At 39.2% G+C, this 27,932-nt stretch overlaps 1 protein-coding gene across 4 annotated transcripts in view; it reads left to right on the top strand.

The window, feature by feature from the left end:
* Positions 1 to 27,625, top strand: part of ZNF438 (zinc finger protein 438) — a 140,717-nt gene extending 113,092 nt beyond the window's left edge. For 3 of the 4 annotated variants that reach the window (XM_084875937.1, XM_084875935.1, XM_084875936.1), the window contains 2 exons: positions 23,398 to 25,179; positions 26,728 to 27,625. In XM_084875937.1, the coding sequence (XP_084732063.1) occupies positions 23,408 to 25,179; positions 26,728 to 27,340 (2,385 nt within the window). In that variant the 5' untranslated portion in view covers positions 23,398 to 23,407 and the 3' untranslated portion in view covers positions 27,341 to 27,625. Of the gene's footprint in view, positions 1 to 18,378; positions 18,566 to 23,397; positions 25,180 to 26,727 lie in introns of those variants that run through there. The other variant, XM_084875938.1, reaches the window with a different exon arrangement.
* Positions 27,626 to 27,932: the final 307 nt, after the last annotated feature.

Genomic DNA, 27,932 nt, shown 5'->3' with positions numbered 1-27,932 from the left:
CTGGCTAATTGGATCAGGCAAACACTCACAGGCTTGAGAGACCACCTCTGCCTACAGACAGATAGAATTCTGACTTGAATTGCCCCCAAGCAATCATCCTCAGGTGTGGGGAGAGTTTTTTTCCACAGGTTGGGACAGTTGATTCTGCCTGAAGGTTAATTGTTATTTTTAGTCTCTTAAGTTGCCTCAGGATAAGATGTTTTCCAATAGGGTGGGTCAACTGTCTTTCCCCCACTGCAAAGGTCTGTGTGGGAAATATGTCCTCCTCTGTGTGAGGGAATGACTCAACAAAGGAAATCGGGGATGTCTGCCTTCCGAGTCCCCAATCCTGGTTTCTGCTCTCACAGTTCTAGTCCACTCTGTCCTCCCTCTGCTGGAGCACAAGGTGGGTGGCTCCACAGCGGATTTTGTACATTGGCCCTTTAAGAGAGTGCCTGAGTTCCACCCATAGCTCCCTGACTGACAGCACCCCTGCTGCTTTTCACAGCCAGGTATTATGTGGATACCCTTCTCAGTTCTGGTGCTCTCTACTGGGGGGCCCAGCTTGGGGATTAATCCCAGAGTTCTCACACACACCTAAGATATCTCTCTGGAACTTTATCTGCTGTTTGTGGGCACTGGGACAGCCTTTCATGCCTTCACCCCTCTTACCAGTCCCTATGTGGTTTCCACTTTCATTCTCTCCAGTGAGTCTTCCACTGATTATTTAGGAAGTTTTTCTGTATTTTAGTTGTAATTTCAGTTTGTTCCTAGGAGTGTATTCATGCAACATTAACTTACTCTGCTGCCATTTTTAATTTCCCTAAATTGTTAATTCTTTACAACAAAAACCTGCTGTACTGGGTGGTCCCTCAGTAGTATTATTCTTCAATTTTTTTTCTTCTTTTTAAAAATGATTTTGGCTATTTTAATTTTTTGAATTTCCATGTGAATTAAGAATAAATTGGTTAATTTCTATAAAATGTCTACTGAGATTTTTTAAGTATAATTATATTGAATCTATAAATCTAGTATTTGCAGAAAATTGCCATGTTATCACTGTTGAGTCTTCTGGCTATAAACACAGCAGTATATCTCTCCATTTATTTAGTTTTTTAAAAAATTATCCCATTGGTATATTGTTTGTTTTAGAATATAGTCTTTTCACATCTTTTGTCAGAGTTATCTGTAATTAATGCATATTTTTATGCTGTTACAAATAATATTTTAAATTTAATTTCTATTTCTGAGTGTTATGATACTAGCCTATGAAATATACAGGCTGTCCTCAGGTTATGTCAGACTCGACATATCTAGTTTCCTGGTTATGTCGCTATCTCCCATTTATTTATTTTTAAAAAGTTCCGTCATTTCAACGTATGTACATATGTGCTTTATGTTTTTTATTATTTATTTACCACAAGTAAAGGTCAGGAATTGTTATCTTTCTTTTAATTATTATTATTATTATTATTTTTTTTTTTTTTACCGTTTCACTTCATTACTGCTGTGTATGTGCTCCATGTGAGTGACATAGGTGCTTATGTAGGTGGGTTCCGACTTACAGTGAAAATCGCTTTACATTGCACCATAGGAAGGGATCTCTGACATAACTCGAGGACCTACTGTAATTGAATTTTATACATTGATCTTGTATTCCACAATCTTGTTAAACTCATTTATTAGTTGTTTCTGTAGATTGACTTTTTTACATAGATAAATAATCATGCAATCTGAAAAAAAAAAAAGTTTATATCCTATTTCCCAGTCCAGATGCATTTTATTCATTTCTGCTTCATTGAAGTTGCTAGAACTTTCAGTAAAATATTGAGTAAAAATTGTGATTGTGTATATCCTTCTCTTGTTTATAAACTTCTCTTGTTTATAAATCTTTAGTATGATGTTTACCAGTAGATTTCTCATAGATGGCATTTACCAGTTTTAGGGTTTCCTCTATTCTTAGTTTTCTAAAAGTTTATTTTTTAATCAGGAATGGATGTTAGATTTTATCAAATGCATTTTCTTTACTTTTTAAATATATTTTTATTGGTTTCAGAGAAGAAGATAGAGATAAAAGCATTAATGATTAGAGAGAATAATAATTGGCAGCTTCATGCATGCCCCACATGGGGGATCGAGCCCACAACCCAGACATGTGCCCTGACCGGGAATTGAACCGTGACCTCCTGGTTGATAGGTTAATGCTCAAACACTAAGCCATCACTGGCTGGGCTCAAATACATTTTTATATCTATTGAAATGATCATTGAGTTGTTCTTTTTTACTTTGTTAATATGGTGAATTACATAAACTTTGAATGTTGAACCATCTGTATTACTGGCATAACCATACATGGTCAGGATGTGTTATATTTATGGATTTTATTTGCTAAAAATTTTATTTATACTTTTGAATTTATGTTATGAGGGATATGTCTGGAAGATTCTTTCCTGCTAGTGTCTTTTTGTCTAGTTTTTTTTAATTTTATTTGGATATTAGATATTAGATATTTAGAGTTCTCTCCTTTTCAATTTGTATATAATTGGTATTATTTCTTCCTTAAATATTTCATAGAATAAAAGAAACCTTCTGGGCCTAGAGTTTCTATGAGGGAAGGTTTTTAACTAAAAATTCAATGTATAATATTTGAAAAATAGTACTCATTTATTGAGTGAATTTTATTCAATATTGGCTGGAAGGAGAAATCATGCCTTTTAATTTTGTCTAATTTTCTATTTTAAAAAAGTTTACATTTTTAAATAGAAAAATTCATCAGTTTCTAATCTAATAGCTTCTATCTTTGGTGTCATGCTTAGAAATACTTCTATGAAGGCTTATAAAAATATTTACCTATATACTTTCAAGTACTTTGTCTTATTTTTATATTCAAATAGTTTATTAATATGGAATCCCGTATTATAGGCAATTTGAAAAATAGCTAAAATGGAAAGGAAAACATCTGTAATTTCATTACCAAACACTGTGTTAGTATAATTTTCTGTCATAAGTTTTTTTATGCCTTTGTTTCTTTATATAATTGTAATTCTAGTGTTTATATCATTTAGCATGTTTATGTTGCTACAAATTGTTCATAATCACATTTTAATGACTGAACTATATTTCAGCAAATTATTATATTGCAGTTATACTTCTTTTACTTGCATTGTTAAATGGTTTAGTTATTTCTTTTAGAGTACAGACAGTCCTCAGGTTACGTCGGACTCGACTTATATCATTTCATGGTTATGTTGCCATCTCTCATTCTCTTATATAATAAAAGGGTAATATGCAAATCAACCATCACTCCATCACAAAGATGGCGGTGCCCATAGGCACAATATGACGGCACCCAGTCCGCTCAGCCAGCCTCGCCAGAGTCCCCTAGTCCTGGGGGGGGGGGGGGGGGGGCTTCCACTAAGAGCGGGCAGTATGAGTGGCCTGGTGGAATGCTTGCTTCATCGCCACAGCGATGGAGGGCCTCTGGGCAGCGGTGAGGAGCATTCGGTATGGGACACTTGCTTCGTTGCTGTGGTGATACCCTAGCCATGGAGGGCCTCTGAGGGACAAGGGGACTGGCCTGCAGCCTCCACGGCCGAGCACAGGCCCAGAGAGTAGACAGCGGGCCTGCCTCCCATGGCCCATGCTCACTTTTGCCTCCCGTGGAAGCAACATGGCTCACAGCTCCCTGGAAGCAGCGTGGCTTCCTGCAGTGCGCTGTGGTTCCCAGCCTACTACACAAAATATCATGCAAGGGGCTACTAGTTTATTTATGAAAAAGAAAAAGTTCCGTCATTTCGACGTATGTGCTTTATGTTTTTTTATTTATTTACCACAGTAAAGGTCAGGAATTTTTATCTTTCTTTTAATTTTTTTTTTACTGTTTCACTTCATTACTGCTGTGTATATGCTCCATGTAAGTGATGTAGGTGTTTAAGTAGGTGGGTTCTGACTTATGGTGAAAACCGCTTTACATTGTGCCATAGGAACAGATCTCCGACATAACCCCAGGACCTACTGTATATGAAACAATTATCAGGCAGGGCTTTTTCAGAGAAACCTTCATTCTGCCTGCTTGCACATTTCCTGTCCCTATGAGGGCAGAGATAAAGATACAGTCCTCTCTATTTGGCTTTGCTTCCCCCTCCAGGCCCACATTCGTGAATTCCCGTCTTTGTAAAAATGAGAATGCAATAAAAACATCAGTTTCTTACTAATTTAGTTCATTTCTTATTACTCAGGTAGTTATAAATAGAAAGACTTGTTTAAAAGCTTATAGTTTATATTTTTATATATTATTTTCTAATTATTATTAGTACTTAGTTATTTTTAGGAAAGTTACTATTCAAGTCAAATACATCATAATACAGAATTCTTCATCAATACCACCAAAAGGTCAAGGTCAGATAAGCCATGTGCTTGATCCATGTGTGAAGGCTACTGTAATGAGACGGACACTGTTGCCTCCTATTTGGAATGCCTACTGATTTTAGAAGGCCAAGCATGATCCAAGGGGACCCATGGGAAGTCAACACAGAGCAGAGCCCTGGCTTGGTTCTTATCAGGACATTTGGCCAAAGTGTGAGTAAGAGTTTTTGAGATTCATACAAGATTCAGCCTGAACACTAGGACAGGAGAGGCTATGAGAATGACAGGTTAGGACAGTAAACCTTACCTAGAAATTGTACGTTTTCTATGAGTACATTCTGGTATATATCTTCATAAGATTTCTGAAATACTAGGTAGCTTATCACTAGTTTGGAAGTTCGGTGTCCTCACTGTTATGTCTTCTTCATCTGAGCAAATAAGGAGAGGTGTGACTGCTTAAAAGAAAGAGTGTTGGAGCAAGAGTTAGGAAACCAAGGCTCCTGTCACAGATCTGCCACTAACCAGCTATGGAACCTCAGACAAGTTATTTTGCCTTTAAACCTCAGTTTCCCTATTAGTAAAACCAATATTACTAGGCACTTATTTTATTTTATTTTATTTTTTTTTGCCAGTTCTGAAAGTTATGAGTCTATAAGCTGTTTTGTTTTTGTGTCTACCTCTCTGAGCTATTGCATAAGCTTAGTTACCTCCATTGACTTGGCCAGTATATAAGATATCTTCAAGCCTTAGCTAGGATTCATTTGTTCTAATAAATTTTTTATCACTCATTTCTGGTACAAAGGATATTTTTTTGTACCAAATCCAGAATTTGACAGAGAAAGAGATATAATAGCTAAAAGAGCTGAATTAGACAAGTGCCTTCAGTGTCATAATCACTCTACCTACCTCCAACATTATATCACTAGAGGCCCAGTGCACTGGGGGGGGGGGGGGGTTGTCTTCAATTTGGCCTGCACCCTCTCTAATCTGGGACCCGTAGGGGGATTTCTGACTGCCAGTTTAGGCCCGATCCCTCTCACCATCCAGGACTGCTGGCTCCTAACCACTTGCCTACCTGCCTGCCTGCCTGATTGTCCCTAACTATTTCTGCCTGCCAGCCTGACCACCCCCTAACCACTCCCCTGCCAGCCTGATCGCCCACAATTGCCCTCTGCTGGTCTGATGGCCCCCAACTGCCCTCACCTGCTGACCTGATAGCCCATAACTACCCTTCCCTGCTGGGATCTGCCTCCTCCACGAGAGGCAGCGGAGAAACTGGCACAGGCCTCCTCCACATGCTCAGAGCCGCAGGATCCCCAGGCTTTTGCACAGAGTGGCCACTAGGCCCTGCCTCTGCTGTGCACACAGCCATCTTGTGGCAGCCACTTTGCGACAACGTCACACAAGAGCGTGACACCACCTAGGCTTTTATTATATAGGAAAATGATAAATTAAATATATTCTGATTTTGAAAGTTTGGGTTCTTTTACCAAGACTGCCAACTCTTGTTAAGTGACTGAACTAAGATTTTAACTTAGCTTTATCAAAATCTAAAACTTACTCTTTGTCCCCTGTGTCACACTATATATATATATAAAAGCCTAAGCAACCTTTATGACTGATCAACTAAACAACCGGTAGACTGGTCACTATGATGCCCACTGACCACCAGGGGGCAGATGCTCAATACAGGAGCTGCCCCCTGGTAGTCAGTGCACTCCCACAGCCAACCTCCCACAGACCCTCTCCCTCATCCCCTCTGCTGGCTGGCCCTGATCAGTCCCAAATGGCCCAAATTGCCAGCCAGGCCTATGAATCCCACCTGTGCACAAATTCGTGCACTGAGCCTCTAATAAATTTATAAAATATTTATAATCTATTTTTAGATCTTTTTCTTCTCTGATCAAACATGTTATGCTTAATTACATATATGAATATTTTAAACTATTTTAAACCAAATTATACAGAAATTAGAATTTATATCTAGAAAATTATATCAGTAAGGGAAAACAGTATAGAATATATGATGCCTAAGAATTTCCCAATTATTCATTAATATACTCTTTTATATATTAAAATCTTTTCTCTGTGGCCTGGATTCTATTAACATTTTTAACAAAGAAAAATACCAGATTTTTAAATTATGATTTTATTTATATTTTTGTGATGAAATACAATAATATATGTGACATGAGAAGTTTGCTGAGTGCATGTCACTTATTAATTAAATGCTGAGTTATTTGTTTGACAAACTGTGATGGCTACCTATAAAGTATGATACTTTTGGATTTCAGATTTGTAAACATGCACACATATTATACACATTAATGTGTGAAATTCAGGTAGGACACCACTAGAATGAATAATTGTGGGACTTAAGAAAACCTATTACATCACGTACTGCCTCCTAATAAAATATCACATTGTAGAAGCAAATTGAATGATCACCAAGGAAATACTTTCAGGAAGCTATGTCACATGCTCTGAGGAATTCAAAGATATATCAGATAGAGCCTGTGCTTCTATAAAACACAAAATTCTATTAGAACAGCAAACATATATACAGTCAACTAGTATATAAGTGTAACAAATGCTGTATTAGAAGTGATTATGATGTAGTTTGAGAATCGGGATGAAGGGACCCTTGGTTGAGCCAGAATTTGGAGGCTGGTCAGGAAACAACATAGCAGAGGAGATGGCATTTGCCCAGTACATTAACACATCTGTAGAATTCAAGCAAGTGGAATTTAAGAATCAAGAGATGTGGTTTTGAAGCTTGAAAAGAAGAAGAGGAAACTAAATACAAATTCTAGTGCCTTCTATTTAAATGTTTTCTAAATTTGGATAAAGACTTTTAATATTATAATATAATTCTAATAAAAATTATACTATATTAAAAAGCTTCCATTTTAATTTAGTGTCATCATTATTCCTTTCTGTGTGAAAATATTCCTTATAGACTCTTTAAAAGTTCACTAGACTTATTTTGTTACAATTTTCTATCTTCTCATGTGCTCAGAATTTGGTGACAGAATTTATGATTTTCCTATAACTTCCCTTTATTTGATATTTTCAAATAATAAGTTAATCATATATAATAAAAGCCTAATATGCAAATCGACCAAATGGTTGCATGACCAGCAGAAGGACTAGTCTCTATGATCACACTGACCACTAGGGGGAAGACACTCAATGCAGGAGCTGTCCCTAGCCTGTAGCCTCCACTCCTCTCCTCTTGTTTTTTCCCCTCCCCTCCCCTCTACTATCTTCTCCTTCTGGTGAAAGAACATCAAGCTAAGAGCTGGACAGCTGAGCTCCGGTTATTCTTCTGCCCTTCTTTTGAGGCTCTGTGATCTTGGCTAAATCAGTGAACCTCAGTCCTTTCTTTCAAATGGGGATGATAATTCTTGCTCTGAAACAGTCAAATGAGATAAGGTACAGTCAATTCTTCTTATTTTCAATAGTTACCACAAACACTGAGTTAGCTAATATAGAAAATTCTATAAAGTTACCACAAACACTGAGTTAGCTAATATTGAACTATTGCTCCTAAGGGAAATACAGGGTTGGGTTTCTGTGAGCCTCTAGTCACAACACAACATTTTCATCGACTGTCAATACAGGACCTAGTTTTATGTGTGTTTCAGTTTAAAGACACCTCATTTAATATGTTGTTATTCATTACATTGAACTCACAGACACAGCAGTATAACTCACGATTGAACAAAGCTTATCTAGTGTGTATTTTCTTTGTGCAGCACACTATTCTTGAGGGCTATTTTAAACAGTGAAATCACAAAATGGAAAAAAATATGGCATTAAGTAGACCACTAGAAGGACACTTGTTTGTAGTTTGAGAGCTGAAACGAGGCAGAATATCCATCCACCACTGCTGAGAACATGCACATCAGGTGACTCAAATTTTTTGCCTGTACATATCCACAGCTGACCACAAAAATGCCACCAGTATGGATTTGGGGTTGCAAATAAATTTAGGCAAGCAGATTATGTATTTGCAAATACATAAACTGTGAATAATTCGGGTCAACTGTATATGAATGCATCTTGTAAACTCTTTTAAAGAGCATTATAAGTCACAGAATAATTTACAGAATACAAGTTATTTGGGGTAACATTTAACTCAGAATAACTTTATGTAAAGTTGATATTACCAATGTTAAATTAATAAATAAATATGCTATTTGAAAGTGACCACAGGTTCTTAACTCAGAAAAGCTTCAAAGACAATTATTACAAATTCTTTGGCTCTTCAGCCGGGACCGGTTTGGCTCAGTGGATAGAGCGTTGGCCTGCGGACTGAAAGGTCCCGGGTTCGATTCCAGGCAAGGGCATGTACCTTGGTTGTGGGCACATCCCCAGTGGGGGATATGCAAGAGGCAGCTGATCGATGATTCTCTCTCATCGATGTTTCTAACTCTCTATCCCTCTCTCTTCCTCTCTGTGAAAAATCAATAAAATATATTTAAAAAAAAATTCTTTGGCTCTTCAGCCCTCACATTTAAAGCACAGTAGCAAGGACAATTGCTACAAATTTATGTTTTGCATTTAGTGGTTAACATGGCTTTGTGACCTCATTTCTGGAGGGGGTGGGGGAACATTCCCTATGTATTACCAAAATATTATGTTTTCAGATATGTGACATTCATATGGAAACATTTTGATCTTAAATAGTGGTATAAATGCTGTTCTTGGATTTTTGGGTACCATTTTATGTTGCAGACCAAGTACAAGTTGACATTTTTCAAGCTGGTTTTGGTTAACTTCTTAATGTGGAAATTGGAAGTTTCCAATGCAATGACCTCTGCAAAATACCACTATGGATTATTAGAATGTTATGCTGTTGACAGAAGTACAAATGAAAAACACACACATACTCATAGAAATTTTCTTGTAAAATAAGATGGAAATGACCTGGGTGGCCTAAAAGTCCTATATAGAAGTTATTTTCCTTTTTAAGATAAAGTACTAGAGTTTTGGAATATTCTTACTAGTAAATTCAGATTATGAGTATTTTTGTCCTTTGAAATAGCCATATTTCCACTGCTTAAAAAGCAGGCTATTAATCAGGTAACCTGCGCGGGCATGCATCAATGTCAGTGTGGCCATTTGGCAGCAGAGTCTCTCAGAAACTCCAATTAACCATGTAATTATATTTCATAGCATCACGTCTCACTTTGTCAGACCCCTGCTGCCTTTATATCATTAACATAAATGCAGGTGCAAATAGCATTTATGTACTTTGATGGAAAGCAGTTGGAAATATTTCACTGTGGGCGCAACACTTTACAATTGTATACATCTGTTCCAATAATGTAGCCAGCCCCAGTGACATGAGCACAAGGATGGAAACATCTGCCCCTGAGACCACTTGCCATATAGCAGATGCTTAAGTCTTTATTTAAGCAGGTGGTTGCTGTGATGAGTTGAGCAAGAATAAAACAAAGAAGTTTGACAGGGTTATTTAGAATGTTATGCAAGCCAAACATATAGGTTAGGCATTTTATGTTTGTAAAAGCCTACTACTAAGAATATAAACTAATAAATCTAGTGATGTTTTTAATAGAATAAACAGATTGTTCTTGTCTTTAAATTAATTGGCACAAAAATTCTAAAAACATTTACCTAAATTCCAATATCCAACTTACACTAGAAACAGCAATTTATGATTATTTTGGTTTTGATAAAATAATTTAAAATGATTTTGAATGCATGTTGATAATAGCTCTATTAAAAAACAACAACATATTGCAGTATTTACTATAGGACCAGGAGTATCTTATGATGATATTTCTTAAAATTGAGGGAAACATAAAAATATCAGTCATTAGTTTAAATATAATTTATGAGATATTTCATGAATATAAATTCAAATTATTAATATATCTGAAACATTACATTTTTATAAACATTGTATTATTTAATCTGTATTCTAATATTTCCCACTAGTAATATTTTAATTATAATAGATTAATAAAAATCCGTTATAATTAAAATATTACTAATAAAAGACTAAATTACCTTTATGAACTTTATTTTCAAGATTTTCCTATGGAATATACTATGTCATATTCTCAAAAGAAAACAATCATGAAAGAAACAAAAACTTACCAAAAGCAAGACATTTCCAGATTTTATTTTTTGTTGTCATTCACATACAGCAAAAATATCAGAGAATCTCAAAAGAGATGGATATTTGATTTCATCTAGTTCAGCAATTCTCAAAATTGTTTTTTGTTTCAGGACCACTTTATAGTCTTAAAAATTATTTAAGACCCCTAAAGAACACTTGTCTATGTCAGTTATATATATTGGTATTTACCATAATTGAGATTATAAACTGAAAAATATGTATTTGTGAATTTTTTTTAAGATAATAAATGTACGGTATGTTAAGCTCACTAAAGCTTAACATAAATAACATTTCATGTTTGTGGCTATTTTCGAAACCAAAACAATTAGTGAGAGAACTGGCATTGACTTACGTTTTTTGCAAATATCTTTAAAATCTGTCTTCCTTGAAAATGATTGAAGTCTCATATTTAGTCCTGCATTCGGTATGTTGTTCTATGTTGTTTATGTTGAAATATTTGGAAACAATCAACTTCATAGTTGTAGGAAGGGGAGTATTTTAATAGCCTTTTCAGGTCATTGGGAATATTTTTCTTTGATACCACACCAAAACGTGTTAGATAACTATAACTGTCTTTAATAGAGTGATGTTATTCTTAAAGTTTATTTGAAGCCATATCAATGTACTTCTTGTCTTCTGTTACATTTTGGTCTGTCTTACACTTGAATGAGTCTTTCACCCACCCCTATAACATGAAGGCATTGGTTGTTGAGAAAGCATTAATTCTCTGGGTTATGCAGATCTTCTATAAATATACAGCAGGTCCTCGAATAATGTCATTTCATTCAATGCCCCTTCATTATAATGCTGATGAGGAAAGAATCTATTCCAGCCTAGACCCCTGTCTGTGTGGAGGTGGCATGTTCTCCACGTGTCTGTGTGGGTTTTCTCTGGGTGCTCTGGTTTCCTCCCTTGTCCAAAGGTGTGCACGTGAGGTTAGTTGGCACGTCCCCATTGTCCCATCTCTGTGAGGGTGGGTGCAGAGGTGTGTGTGTGTGTGGGGGAGGGGTGAGTGCACCCTCTGATGGAAAGGTGTTCTGCCTATGTTGGTCCCATCTTGTACCCTGAGTTGCCAGAACAGACTCTAAGCAACCACCCAAGATTCTGAACCTGAATAAGTGGGTTGGACAAGAATTCTCTTACTTGTGTTTATTCTTTTCTTAATGTATGTATAGCTCACATTTATCAATATTTCAGTGTTTGATATTAGAAGTGTTTGGGGTCTTCATTTAGCAGTTTGGTGATGTTTTTGTGACAAGAAATATGCCATATGAATTTAACTCTTGTTTCTATTTATTAACCTATGATAAAACTGGTTTTGTTATAAGTTGTTTCCCTTAAAGTTGCTGTTTCCAAGAACTTGCAGACAACATTCAGTGAGGATTTACTGTACATCATTTTATACAATATTATAAAAACCACATTGTTAATGTAACAACATTCTCATCTGAAAGATCTTTAAGTACTGTGAAGCTTCAAGCTCCTGGTAATGAACTCACGTCTTTCAAAGTTCTAATTGCCGCTTGCTGGAATGATTTTCATCAGTGACAGTGGTTACTTGTAGTGATAACCTTCATTCATTCACTTAGGAAAAGATGTCTGTTTAATACCCAAGTCTGAATATGTTCTCTCAACATGTCTGTCCGATGTTATTTCAAGAAAAAAATGGTATTTCTTGGGGGAAAAGCAGCAGTTCAGCTTTGCAATGTAAACAATCGCACAAGTGCAGCCGCCATGCTTCAGTGTGCAGCCAAGTACCCTACAGTGTGAACTCCCAGCACTCAGAATTGTAAAAAGCATGTCAGGATCACAATTTATTAAAATTTTGTGCCACCTTTTTGTTGTTCTACTGAGAGAGTATGGCAGTAGAGAATGTGACTCCTTGAACAGTTTACTCTCCCTGCCTTAATTCAGGCTAAGGTGCTAGAGCAGCTTTACCCAGTTCTCCCAATTTGTCCTATCAGTGCAACACCTACAAAGGTCAACAGAGTGGAAAAGGCAATGACATGTTATTAGCATGAAAAGGGATTGTTGGGACCTTCCACAGGGTGTACAAACCACACTTTGAGAAACAGTGATCCAGTGTCATCCTCTCTTGTTAAAGGGAGAAACTAGGCCAATATGGGTCTTATTCATACTCATTTTTAGTAGATGGAAAACCAAAGCCTCCTCTGCTCTCTTTCTATGTAATGCAATTTGTCTTGTTTTCTCTGAGGACATCTTCTATAAAAGAAAAATCTCCTAGATCTAATTATTGGCCATAGCACTGAATGGGCAGGAGTTAACACATGAGGAATTTAGAATTTCTTTCAGCATCTGTTAACGTTTCAATCAGTCCTAATGTTTATCCGTTTTGGATGCAGGTAGTATGGGATTAGAAAATATATAGGAAATGTCTCCCTAGCTGGTTTGGCTCGGTGGATAGAGTGTCAGCCTGCAGACTGAAAAGTCCCAGTTCAATTCCAGTCAAGGGCACATGCCCAGGTTGCAGGCTCGATCCCCAGTAAAGGGCATGCAAGAGGCAGCCAATCAATGATCCTCATCACTGATGTTTCTATATCTCACTTCCTCTCTGAATTCAATAAAAATATAAAATAAAATTTAAAAGTATCTAGGAAATTTCTATTTTAAAGTTATAATAGACCTTAAAGTAATTAATTTTATCTTCATTTTTTTCTCATTATAAAAAAACTACTCTGTTAGTACTTAAAAGTGTTAAATTTATTGTGCAATTCTTATTTTAAAAAGTTCCATTTTGGAGTAAGCCTGATTTGTTCACCAGAAGTTCTATAAAAGAAGCCATTCATGTAACAAGCCTGGCTTGTAATGAATGCCTTGGACATTGTGAAGGGAATCGCTCTGTAAATTTCATTAACTACCTCCCTAGAAACTCTTCTGTACATTCCTGTTAGAAAAAAAACAAAACAAAAAACAAAACAAAAAACAAGCTCTCTCTCCTGATATTTACACTCTCTGACTGGAAAAGGTTAGTCAAATTATCTTTATTTTATCAACATAGAGATGAGTTATATGGCACATGTTGAAGGAGACTGACATGAACAGATCAATTGCAGAACACCTTAGTAAGCTCATTGTGTTGGGATGGAAGAAGAACAGCTTTGGTGCCAGACAGGCCTGGATCCAAATCCACCTCTCACTTATCAGCTTTTTGCCCCTGCAAGAAATACTCAATTACTGCATCTATGGGCCGAAGATATTCATATCAAGAGCTCATGGAGGATTAAGTGAGATAATAGGTTAAGCACCCAATCTGACTCTTGACAAGAGGATATTTTGGCACTTTGTAACAGAACTTAAGGGTTTAGGACCTGGGGGGAAAATAGAATTTGATGAGTAGAGATGGGGAATAGGTGTACTACCTTCAGTAAGTAACTTTGTTCATGAAGAAATGACATGCAGCTTGAAGAGAAAGCAAGAGTCCAAGGACTCTTAATTGTTGTTTTATTTTTTATTTTTTATATTGTTGTTGTTGTTCAGCAAAAACAAAAGAAAAAGCAAGACAGTACTGTTGAAAGTTAATAAGCTGTATACTAAACACTAGTCTAGGGTCCGAGATTCTGACAATGAACAAAACAAGCCCCTGCTTTCTTGGAGTTTACATTCTAGTAGAAGGAAGACAGGTTAATGTAACCTCATCATAATGGTAAGTGCCATGAAGGAGAGCTAAAGCAGAGAAAGGGAACAGTGATTGCATGGGGCTGAGAGTTGCGATAGATAGGTTGGTCAGGGAAGGCCTCCCTAATTTGTGGAGCTCATCAATGGTGTGGGGTCCCTGAGGCAGCACAGGGGGCCTGGAGAGAAGTGTGGAGTGCAGAACTGGGTTGGAAATGCTTCATTTTCTTATTCTAATATGCACGTTTTTTCACACACAAAAAATATTTCAAGACCTGAGGTGGATGAGTTGAATACTTAGAGAGAGGGTGATTTTCCCTTCTATCCCTCCACCCCAGAAAAGGTAGTTATTTGTGTTGTATAATTAAAGAGGAGAGTTTAGAAGTGGAAGGAAGGGATGGTGAATGAGTTCCTACCAGATGACCTTTTTCTCCATGAGGTCTTACATCCTTCAGGCTGCTATACCGAAGTACCACAGTCTGACTGTCCAACAAACAACAGAAATTTCATCTCTCACATTGCAGGAGGCTGAAAGTCTAAGAGAAGGGCGCCAGCATGTCAGATTCTGGTGAGACCCTCTGCTGGGTTCAGATTACTGAATTCCTGCTGTGTCTTCACATGGCAGGGAGAGGGCAAGAGAGCTCTCTGGGGACCTTTTATAAGGACCCTAATCCCAGTCATGAGGGCTCCATCCTCATGACCTAATTACCTTCCAAAGGAGCCACATCCTCATACCATTACACTGGGTGTTTAGGATTCAACATATGAATTTGAGTGGGACACAGATGTTCAGTCCATTGGAAGGTTAATGCCCAAAATTGTTGGCAAGAGAGAAGAGAGCTCTGGAGGAAAGATGGAGGAGGGAGAGTGCTTCAGAAAAGCAGTAGGGGAGACCTAAGCCAGCCCCAGTGACAAACTGAAAGCAGTCTGTAGGGATGAGATACAGATGATAGCATAGGTCTGCATTTTGAAACTGAAACCTTAAATGTACAAGTTGTCCAGTGTTACAGTGGTTGGCTTTCTCTCGCACCAGCAGTGGGGGTAGGTGTGTAGGAAGACAGCAGTGGGGTGAACTCGCGGTATGCTTGCTGGGAGTGTCCATGGATGGTCAGTCATGAATATCACTCCAGAACCAGGAATACCTACCTAAGTACACGCACATCCAAATGTGAAGAGCCCCAAGGAAAAGAGAATGTAGGTGGATTGTGTAATCCCTCCATCTCTTCAAGGAAAATATTCCTAACCTATAGATGAGAATAAACATTTCCTCCCACTAGGTTTTATAGTTGTCATCCAAAGAACAATAAAGATATTGGAGAAGAAGCTGGGAAGAATTTTTAAAAAGGACTCCTAAGTTGTCCCACAGCTTTTAAACTCAATGACTTCGCTCTTTGTTGTCATTCATGTCAGTATCTGACTGCATGAGCTGTACCTCTGAGTCTGTATATGCTAGTTCACTCACACAGCAGATCTACTCGGCTCCCCAGAGGTAACTACTGCAAGTCCAGTTATTTCCGTTCTAGTCAGTGCCTGGGTATTTGTTGGTTTTTTGTTGTTGTTTATTTTCCTCAAAGTCTCAGTATTGTAGGTGGTCTCTGTAAGTTAACGTAAAGTGTACCTTGATTAAAGAAATAAGCAGAAGAAACCTAGAGATATTATGCTAAGTGAAATAAATCAGTCAAAGAAAGACAAGTATCACATGATCTCACTCATGTGGAATCTAATGAACAAAATAAAAATAAACTAATACAATAGATCCATAGATATAGAAGCATGGCACAGACTGAAGAATCTCAGAGTGGGGAAGAGGGAGGGCAGAAGAGATTAACCACAGAATTTATATGAATACTAGAGGCCCCGTGCACAAAATTCCCCTGTGGGATCGGGCCTAAACTGGCAGTCAGCCCATCCCTCTCACAATCTGGGACTGCTGGCTCCTAACAGCTCCCCTGCCTGCCTGCCTGATAGCCCCCTAACTACTCCCCTGCAGGCCTGATTGACACCTAACTGCTCCCCTGCCAGCCTGATAGCTCCCAACTGTCCTCCCCTGCTGACCCAATTACCCCCAACTGGCCTTCCCTGCCTCCCATCTTGTGACAATGTGATGGCAGCCATCTTGTGATGGCATGGGTAACTATCTTGTGGCGGCCATCTTGTGACATGAGGGCATGAGGGTCAATTTGCATATTACCTCTTTATTATATAGGATATGCTTAGCCCAGGGACACACACAATAGTGCATGAAGGCCTGGGAAGGGGTGGGAACAGGGTGGAGGGAGTCATTAGTGGGGGAGGGAGGGAGGGACATCTATAATACTTTCAACAATAAAGATAAATTTTTAAAAATAAAAGAAATAATAATAAAATAAATTTAAAAAAAAAAGAAAGAAAGAAAAGTACCAACCAGGAGTTTTAGGGACTGATTATAGACATAAAGGAATATATGGTCCTGTGCATCGGTATTTATAAATCATGAAGTATTTGACAAAAAAGCAGAAGCATAGAAAAACTTGCAGGGAAAAAAAAAAGTTATCACTGTGAGTAGCAGATAAATCAGAAGTGAATATAAAACGTATAAACCTATACTATAAAGCAGAGGAACAATTCCATTTCCCCTCCTTAGATGCCATTCTGTACATATAAAGTAATCTCTTCTGGCCACTGACTTGTCCCCAGTGATTGACAGGTAAGTATCTTCCCACGTCATGCAGGCCTTATGGGGCATGTGTCTAAACTACCTTTATCCTTTTCCCCATTGATTTGCGGGGAATAGACTTGGAACATGTCAAACTGTAGTTTTTGGCAAAGCTGTATGAATGACATGCCTATATTATCTAATCTCCCCTTTACTTCTTTGCTGTTAATAATAACAAAGTTATTAATGGTATTAATACTTTTTGGCAAGAGGAAGTGGGAAATTAACATTTCTGAGCATCTAATGTGTGCTAAGCACTACCCTGGCACCTTCATAGGGCCTTTTTTATTATTATTATTATTATTGTTTAAAGTTTCATAGGGCCTATTTTTCATTTAATCCTGATAGATCTTTGTAGCCAGAAACTATTAGTATGCCCATTTAATAGTTGAGGGCACAGACTCAGAGAGTGACTTTCACAAGACACAAGATAGAACCAGGAGTTGAAACCACCTCTGTATGAACCCAAAACCCATGACCTTTCCACTAGAGACAATTGTAGTGGCCATAACCATGTTAATAGCTTACAGTCCACATGTAGAGGTGGAAAGTGCCCTTTGAGTCAAACGGGCCACGGCTTGAGTACCAGCTTTGAAATCTTTATCTGTACATGTAGTAGTAATTCCCAGTTTAGGTTATTGTGGGGATGGAATGGTAATGCATGTAAAGTGTTTGCACAGTACCTGATACAAAATATTCCTTATCATTAGAATAATGTTTAAGAAACAGTATTGTGCTGGAAATACAGAAGCTCTAGGGCTCAGAAAATGAGAGTTCCTTTTCCTGCTAAACTAGGCTATGAATTAACTGTTTAGAAAGGTGGCTCTCAAAGGCCTGTGCTGAATGGAAGGTGTTTGGACATCAGGTATTTTACAGGATGGAAGGAGAAGTAGTCAGGTTAGGGCATAGTTCAGCCAACAGGGCATGTGCCAAGGAGAATGGAGAAAACTAGGCTCGGGATACAAGACATCTAACTGGGAATGTGCTTATTTCCTTTGTGGAGTGTCAGATTTCCTGAAATTTGGGTCCTGGGTATAAGGACTGTAGGAGGTCTTAGCGCTACAGGTTTGTGGAGTAGAAGTGGTATGTATTTGGCACCCTGGGTCCTTAGAGACAAAATCACCTGGGCCTGTGCCAGCATGTTTCACTGTGCACTCCGTCAGCGCTCAGCAGCCTCCCGCTGGCTCTTGCTGCGGAGCCCAGACAGTGCCTTTGGAGGGGAGAGGGGCCGCGGGTGGGGGTGGGGGCAACAGCTAACTGTATTTTTCAATACAATTAAGTTGAACTCCCCTATGTTATGAGGCATTTCTTCTATCTCAAATGTCTCCAGGGTTTTACCATATTTGTTTTAACCAAAGTCCACCCTGGCAAACAGTTTGAACCCCAACTGGAATTGGTTATTTGAAAGCCAAGTGGGAGGGGAGGAAAAGATGCCAACAAATAGAATTGAAAATAAGATTTTTCAGTTTAATAAAGTTAAAACCTAAACAAACCTAAAAGTTTGGCTCTTTAAATAGCTAACACTTGGCAGTACTTCTGTTCTGCTCCTGGACCATGGAGCCTGTTACAAGAGCAGGGAACCTCTCTTTCTGTACCCGCTCCCTTCTCCATGCACAGCAGAGGCCTGTGGCCCGAACACACGGAATCATGGAGTTGTGCCCACACCGACAAAGGGGCAAGCAGGAACAACTTTGCTCAGAAGCAACAAAGGAGGCTTTGGTTCTGCCCATAGGAATCAGGAAGTGAGTTGTTTGCAGCTATCTGGACCCTAGATTCTAGAGAGTCGCCTGCCCCAGTAACTGGTCTGTGAATATGTCTGTGCCAGCTGCGTTGTGGCGGTTGGATCAAGCTGGCTCGGATGTTGTGCTTAGTACTGTGGAGCCCTCATTCTTCCCTCTGCTCTTCTAACACGCAGCCCATCTCCATCAGGGCACTCTTTGGAAGCAATGGAGGGATAGGAGGAGGACACACAGTGCACTTTTCCCAAACAAATACCTGACAGCCAAACTGGATTTGTCAGACTCCTATGGACAATACGTGGCAAATTCAACTTTAAAAATCTGCTTTTACCTTAAGAAATGACTAACTCTTCATGAATTCTCTCTAATAAGTGGGCTTCGAGAAAGAATCGTTTAAAGGTGATGGAAGTTTGGGGATCTAACAAGCCATTTTTATATAAAAAAAAATTTTCCTAAATGTTCAGAGATAATGCTATATTTTGTAGTTTTTAAGGCAACTTCTATGTAATTTTTCTCCTTTTAAGGGGAGAATGAAGGGGAGGAAGATTATTGCTTCAAATTGGAATGGGACAGATCTAGTTGTGTGAACTTTGACACATTATTTAACTTCCTCAAGACTTATTTTTCTTAATCTATAAAAGGGGAACAATAATATTTATTTGCAAGGTTTACTTGAAGGATCAATGAAAAGACCTAGCATAGATTCAAGACCATAATAAGGACTCAATATCTATTAGTTTCCTTTTAAATCCAGTTAGGTCAGTTTCTATAAATGTCACTTTTCAAAACAGTTATTTTTAATATGCTAAACATATTTAAAAAAAAAAACTGCCTACATTTAGAATCCTGATATTAAGTATTCAGGTTGTAAAGTTGTGCAAAATTAACTTTACTGAGTGAGCCTTTTATGTTTTCAGTTAATAAAAATCCATGTTTAGAGCCTCAGAGTCCAATGGGTAATGGAGTAAACCACTCTTGTAGCTACATGGTAAAGAAAGACTGCCTACAGTCATAGAATCTTAGGATTTTAGAGTTTTAAAAACTCTTAAACTATGTTGTGCGTAATCTTGCAAGATTTCCAGAAATTATGAATGTCAGTGGGAATTTCTACCTCTCGTTATTTAGAACACAGCTCTATGAGATCTGTAATTAGTAGGTAACAGATAAGGATATTTTGGTCACCATCTGTGAAAGATCTTAAAAGTGGGTAATGAAGCTGAAACCGGTTTGGCTCAATTGATAGAGCATCAGCCTGTGGACTGAAGGGTCCCAGGTTTGATTCCAATTAAGGGCGTGTACCTCGGTTGCGGACACATCTCAAGTAGGGGGTTTGCAGGAGACAGCTGATGGATGTTTCTCTCTAATCGATGTTTCTAACTCTACTTCTCTCTCTTCCTCTCTGTATAAATATATATATATATATATATAGATAGATAGATAGATAGATAGATATTGAGTATAAAAATATATATATAGATATATATATATATCTGTATAAAAATATATAGAGATAGATAGATATCTATACTAATAGATATTGAGTCCTCATTATGGTCTTGAATCTATCCATTTTCACTAAATATATATATATTAAAAAATGGGTAATGGAGTAAACCACTCTTGTAGCTACATGGTAAAGAAAGACTGCCTACAGTCATAGAATCTTAGGATTTTAGAGTTTTAAAAACTTACTGCTACTTTAAACTTCTCTAAAAACTCCTGTTCAAACTATTTTAAAAAGAAAAAAAAGTCTATAATTATTGTAGTGTAAGTGACTTTTATTGACAATTGCTTTGTTTTATCCTAAAGAACCAAATGTTTAGAGGAACAGCTCTAATTGTCCTTGGAAGGTAATGAGCTCTGACACCTCTCAGTGCTTAGCTTTTGGGGGTAAGTATGCACTGCCTATCAGATGGTTAGATTAGTTTTCTTATCACTAGCAATTCTGTGATTAAGCAGACAAGGGGGAAAAAACAACAACAACATGAGATACTCATTTAAATATGTAATCTAGACAGTCATTTACTCATACACACAAACTTACCCATATGAATATCCTAAAACTGATTTTCAATCTTTCTCATCCCATGGCACACATAAACTAATTACTAAAATTCTGCAGCACACCAAAAAATCTGTCTTTTGCCAATCTGACAAAAAGTAGGTATAATTTTGATTCATTCACAGATTTCTTGTGATTAGCTTATGGTCATTGATCAGGAAGCCAGCTGATAAACTTGTCTATGCTAGTATCCACTTCTTTAAATGGCAGGTAACTTGAGCAGTGAAGTGAGGTGATATTGAGTATGCTTTGATGTATTATGGTCACATATTATTTCAAGAGGATTTATGACTGAGGACAAAGTAGCCTTTCTTCCAGATCTTCTTGCTGTAAATATTTTGTGCTCAATCAATAAAGAGTATGAACTAGAGCCCGGCTGGTGTGCACAGGGTAGTTAGACTATGGTCCTGTGCACTGAAGGGTTATGGGTATGGTTCCCAGTCAGGGTACATTACCAGATTGTAGGTTCGCTATCTGGTCATGGTACATGGGTGAGGCAACGGACTGATATTTCTCTCTCTCCCTCTCTTGAATCAATGAAGAAACATATCGTGAGAATTAAAAAAAAAAAAAAAAAAAAAAAAAAAGAAGACTGTGAACTAGATAAAAATGACCCAGTGTTTTCTCTTCTTTCCTCACCCCGGATCTGTTCTGTAGGCCATTATTATTGTTAATGCACTTATTTAATCAAAATCTATCAATAATTTTAAGTTTTCTGCAAAGCCTCACAATCCAAATTTAATATATTTATTTACAACTTCAGTACTTCTTCCAAAAGATGAGATGAAGCTTAAAATGAAAGATATTTAACTTTAAAGGCTATGAAAATAAATTCATAAAATAAATAACTTACAGAGGAAAAGGAGCAAATGTAACACCTCCATTTAGGTGACTATTGCCAGGTGGTTGACCAAACACTTTACCCATGAACTTTGTGGTAGCAAAGCCGAGTAGGAAAACAACAGATTATATAATTTCCCGAGTCAGTTTTCCAGACCAGAGCACTGGTGACTTTCCTTCTTTCTCTAATGCAAGCTGCCATGGGAACTATGTTTTAAACATACTCTGTCGTCCCCAAATGGTGATTACTTTCTAAAATAAGTTGGTCAGTCTACGTTTCTTATTCCTTTTATGGTACAATATGTTTACTTGGGGAATATCATTTTCACTGAAAAAAAAATCAACTTTTTACTAAAATTATTAGTTCAGTAGCCATAGACATTAAAATCAACATTGATTTTAAAATGTTTTTAAATTGTCTCTTTCATTAGGTTCCAGAAATTGTCTGTTCATCTTGTATCCTTGGTGTCCCCTAAACAGAAACTCCTTCTAGTCTTTGTTCATAACTTCAAAATCTAAAAAGCTCTGAAAACAGAAAATGTTATCAAAAGTTACAACTCATTAAAGGAAAGCCCTGAGCTGTGTAAGACTGTTTAAGCATCTTCACTTGCCCCACATTTGTGAATACACTCTCCTGTATTTTGCTGCAGGCATGGTAGTACTTGTAATTACAGTTCTACAGACTCTGCTGGGTGTTAAGTAGCATTTGGTGTATGCATGCTACTATTTTTTTTTTTTTTTTTTTAAGTATAAGTAAACCTCCAAAGGTTTCAGGAAATGGATTATGGGCCTTTAATGGCCAACCACTAGAATAATGTAGGTACCGAATGAGTTGGAGTGAGTCTGCCTAAAATGAGGGACTTAGAAATGGGAAACTTCTCTGCAGCCAAGCCTTACTACTTTGAGGCTTCAGGAATAAAATAGATAATATAATATTTAGAAGCGGTGCATCGAAATGTTTCTGGAATTGTTTTCTTAGAATAGTTGTAATTGGTCTCTGGTCATAATAAATCCAGGGAATGTGGGTGCTATTCTGTCAGTTAGGGCTTCAGGTGCTTTTTGTGTGATTTTGTGTGTTTTTTATGTTGTCCCTATCTCTTTACCTAACACTTTGTATTGTTTTCTTTTCCTTCAGCATTTTTTAAGGTGTCACTACAACTATTTTAATACTGGTGATTTAATTGCAAAAGCACACGTAAACAGTTTGGAAGGTGTGAGAAGGAATTCACAAGTCACACGGGGAAACAGCAACAAAGTTGGCATTCAGTCTGAATGCATTTGCTGTGCAACATAATCACACTGCCACGGGGTCACACGGTGTGTCCTGACAGTGAGTGAAAAAATGAGTTTGATACAAGAAACATTTGTTTCATACCGGATTTACAGGGGAAAATGTCAATATGAATTCATTAAATATCAGCTTCACCCTCGCAAAGCTTAACTTTTATAGAGACAACCAGACATGTATATAAAATAAGTAAAGTACATAGCAGAACAGACCAGAGGGAAGACCAGTAGCAGGACTGCAGCTCAGACCAGGACAGGGTGGGTGTGCACTGGCCTGTAAAGACGAATCGGAACTAGGTTGGTGGGGAGGGTGGAATCAGTGGAGTGAAGATGAGAGGACAGAGCCCCAGCTCTCAGTAAGCTCTGTTTAGTAATAGAGACACACAAACAGATAAATTATTGTGAAAAGTGGCAAATGTTGTAGTAGGAGCTGTGGACCCAGAGAGGAGAATAATGATTGATCGCTGGGAAAGGTGGCAGGAGCTGACCTTTAGGCTGGATGCTGAAGAATGCAGGAGCTTGCTCGGAAGAGGAGGGGTGGTCTAGGAAAGCCTTAAGGCAGAGTAAAGGACAAGATGCTTACTTGCACTCTCAACAGCAGGACAGTTATACCAAGGTGACTTTTTACATTGTAATGTCATTGCAGGTGACCAGTCATGCCTTCTGGAACAATACAGAGTGGAAAAGGATTGCAGACCAAGAGTCAGTTTAGGACCATTGCACCGAAGATTGTGTCCAAAGTCCTAACTTCCAGAGTGCTGCCGGGCCCTTCGCCATCATTCTCTGATCAGGTGAACCCAGGCCCCCCCATTAGCTCTCCACTGGGGCTGCCTGCCCAGAATTACGCTCTGATGCAGGTTGCTGGCCAGAAGGGCACATATTCTCTAGTGGCGTTGCCTCAGGTTGCCTCAGTTCAGCCAGTCCAGAAACCCAGACTGCCACTGCCTGAAAACCTTAAACTGCCTATTCCCCGATACCAACCCCCAAGAAATAAAGGATCAACAAAGAACCCCATTCTGAGCTGCTCTGAAAGTGGCTGTAGCAAACCTCCTGCCCAAACCCACACATCTCCTTCCCTGCCTGGCTGTTCTGAGCCCCTGCCCCAGCCCAGTCCGTCTGGGCCAGTGCTGCCACCAGACCAGGCCCCGGCCAGCGTCAGCCTGGCTGCTCTGACCAGCGGAGGTGGCCCCAGAGACTCCCGACCTCCAGTGACCAGTGACTGTGGAGACGCGAACCTTCCTGACATCCCAACATCATCCGCATCAGAGGAGCCCTCTGCCAGGCAGGGCTTCGTGAAGATTTCAGGGAAAGACAACTTTGCAAGCAAAGAAACATCCAGTAAACCTGCTGCTGTTGCCAGCGAAAAGCATAAAGAACAAGCTGACCCTGCAGAAGGCAGGGTCAAGTTATCACCAACCATTCGGGGTGGTTCCCTCCAGTGGGTTCCCTCAGTCCCCAAAGGTAAACTGCCAGTCTTACGTCCCGTAAGTATGAAAACTACACAGGTTTATAAAAGTGAGCCGGATGCTAACACTGTAGACTTTTCTTTTCCTGGGCTTAGGGCACACTGGGATAAGTCAGCCACCATCACCGAAGGCTTTGCTGCAGCCACCAGGATGGCCGATAAGGTGCCTGGGCCACAGGGGTCGAAGCAGAGCCTCTGTAAAAGTGCCTTCTGTCCAGCTGCCAAACTGGATCTCAACCTCAGAACCAAGCTGAATGGTGGGGCAACAAAGAGAAAAGGAAGAAAACTAAAGGTGCAAGACGAAATCTTGTCATTTCAGGGGAAAAGGAGGAAATACAAAAGAATAAAAAATGATTCCCAACAATCCAGAGACCAAAAACCTGGGACTTTGAAAAAGTATCGTAGCATCATGCCTAAACCCGTCATTGTCATGCCCGCTGGGACTCCCTTGGCTTCTCCGGTGGCTCTATTACCTCCCCAAAGGCCCGGCCCCCCGGGACAGGACAGTTTGTTAAATAATTCGTTCGCTCCTAAACATCTGGGCTGTAAGCAGGACGACAGCCCTCCCCCCAAGCCCAGCTCTGCATTCAGAAATGGATTCTCTGGCATTAAGAAGCCTTGGCACAGATGCCCTGTCTGTAACCACCACTTCCAGTTCAAACAGCACCTTCGAGACCACATGAATAGCCACACGAACAGACGGCCTTACAGCTGTCGAATTTGTCGCAAGGCGTATGTGCGTCCTGGCAGCCTGAGTGCACACATGAAACTCCATCACGGTGAGAACCGGCTAAAGAAACTCGTGTGCTGTGAATTTTGTGCCAAAGTGTTTGGTCACGTCAGGATCTATTTCGGCCACCTGAGAGAAGTGCACAGGGTTGTCATCAGCACCGAGCCCTCCCCCAGCGAACTGCAGCCGGGAGACGTGCCAAAGCACAGGGACAGGGACGCCAGCGTGCAGAGGTAAGTGCCAATGGAAGGGAAGTCTGACAAGAAAGTCTGTTTGGATTTGGGGAGCAGGCTAAGAACCCATGTTCAGAAGATAAGTTTTATAAAAACATCTCTTAGATTAAGGTTTTATGAGGCCAGTTCTATGAAAAATAATCTCATTTCTTTTTCTTTTTCTTTTTTAAAAAAAATATATTTTATTGATTTTTCACAGAGAGGAAGGGAGAGGGATAGAGAGTTAGAAACATCGATGAGAGAGAAACATCAACCATCTGCCTCCTGCATGCCCCCTACTGGGGATGTGCCCACAACCAAGGTACATGCCTTTGACTGGAATCGAACCTGGGACCTTCCAGTCCTGAGACCAACGCTCTATCCACTGAGCTAAACCAGTTTCGGCTAATCTCATTTCTTGTTGGTTTCTGATCACACATGATTTATAATGATGGTAACCTCAGTAATGCCTATTTGAGGTATGATGGAGACAATCAGGTAACAGACATTTTTTAACATTTTCTTTTTAAGAAAATTGATTTCAAGAGAAAGAGAAACATTGATGTGAGAAACATTGATTGGTTGCCTCTCACAGTGGGGATCACCCTGACTGGGGATCGAACCCACAAACTGGGTGTATGTTCCAACTGGGAATTGAACCCACCACCTTCTGATGTATGGAATGATGCTCCCACCAACTGAGCCACATGGGCCAGGATATAACAGATTATTTTTGTATCTGACATGAAATATGAAATTTTTTGTGTAGTTCCTGGCATTCTTTACAAATAATTTCTCCAAAAATGGTGTTCACAGAATGTACATCTGAACAGCATCAGTTGCCTCTTAGCGTCACATAACCCGTGGTGGCTCCTCAGTGTGACCAGACCCTGAAGTGTCCAGACCTTAAACCTCCTCTTTTGTCCTATTTTTCCCTTCAGGCCAGATTCACTTTCTCCTGTGCCTTTCCCATCTTCAGGTCCTGCTTCTTGGCATTATACACAAACAAGCTAAGTCATTCTTAAGCCTGGCAGTCAGGGCTTTTTAAGAACAATAAGTAAACCAGGGAAATGGCCTTATTTTGTCCACTGTCCACTATGTCAGAGAACTGAATCCTTATTGGCCCCTTGGAAAGTAAACATTTTCCCATACTAGATTTCCTGCCCCTTGTCATGGTTTTCCTGTAGTCCGTTTTGATTTTTAGGTAACATGTCCAAACCGTATTGGTGCTCAATATTAGAAAGGGCAGCGGTGGGTGATGTGGGACAGTTACTGTCAACCAGATGCAGCGTGGAGAGCCTCACTTGTTACCGCCTGACTCTCATGTTGGTGACACCTGTTCCTGTGGTCACAGGACTAGTTAGCTCCCCTGGGGAAGGAGTGTGTGGCCCAAGCAGGAGCAACAGTTGGGGTTCTGCAGCCTCTGCTGAAGGCCTTCCCATGCTCTCTCAGTCTTCCCACCCTTTGCGTTTCTCATCAGTGGAAGTGTTTTAGTACTTGGATGGTTAAGAAAAGTTCCAATTCTGTTTTCCTATGCAATTTTATGTTGAATATTTCTCCCTTTTTCAGAGAAAACAAATCAAGCCTGGACGAAGACCTTCTTCTAAACCAGGCAGACGAAGTCAAATTACAAATCAAATGTGTCCGCTGTCAGATCACTGCCCAGTCCTTTGCTGAAATAAAGTTTCATTTACTTTCTGTTCATGGAGAGGAAATCCAGGGCAGGCTGCAAGAGGAGAGCGCCCCAGGGAGCCAGGCAGCTGGCGAAGAGCAGGCTCACCGTGCTGCTCCTTCCTGGAAACAGCGTCCCCAGAGAAGAAAGCTGCTGCAGCTCTGTCCCTCTGCGGAGGTGCGTGCGGTGCCTGCAGTGACACAGCAGCCCTCCCTGCATCGGCGGAATGACAAGGAAATGCTCACAAACCATGAAGGAGCCCAGCTGAGACCCGGCAAGCCAGGAGAAGTCCCCCAGGGCCCTGCGTGTCCCAGCCCACGCTCGGATCTCCTTCAGTCCCCTTCCGGCTTTAACTGCATCCTTTGTGCACAGACTCTTGGAAGGAAAGAAGAGCTCCTCCTGCACTGGGAACAAGAGCACAATTGTGAGGACCCTCCAAGGCTCTGGAGGGTTCTGCATGCCCTCTCTAGCCAGGGAGCCACCGGACTTCCCAGCAAAACTGAAACATGAAGGGCTGGGGCCAGAGAGGTTAGACAGAGTTTGTATCACCTTTCTCTCGAAGTTCTCCTTTTATGGTGGTGCTTACCAGTAATTTGAAAAAGCAAACAAGTTAGGATTAACATTAATACTAAGTGGGAGTGATTTTGTACATAATTTTATTTTCTAATGAAATATATGCCCTTGATGAATATATTCTAACCATATTCAGTTTTATTTTAAATTCTATGCACTAAATGTTAATGTCTTAGGCTTTATTTCAAAATAAATAAAAAGATCAAAATTTGGAGATTGAAATTTAAAGGATTTTAGGCTGTTCTTCAAATATAGTTTTCAGTAAAAACATGTGTCTGTGTGTGTGTTATGTGTCCTTTTGTCCAAACGTTTTCTATTTAAGTAGGTCCACAAATGTGAAAATTTCCAGGTGACGAAATTATTTACACCTCAACTATATTGCTATTTATCAAATTATCTTGTTTATTTTAAAATGCTGTAGAGCAATGCATTTACTAAGGTTCTCATCTTACAATTTAAAATTCATATCTTCAGGACTTATATTTTTTAAGTTCTATTTTCCTAAAGGCACATTGCCTTGAAGATGAGA

The sequence above is a fragment of the Pipistrellus hanaki genome (assembly GCF_964339955.1).
Source record: "Pipistrellus hanaki genome assembly, chromosome: 1".
Classification (NCBI taxonomy): domain Eukaryota; kingdom Metazoa; phylum Chordata; class Mammalia; order Chiroptera; family Vespertilionidae; genus Pipistrellus; species Pipistrellus hanaki.
Note: the sequence above shows the minus strand (reverse complement) of the source record. Positions and strands in the feature narration are given on the sequence as shown.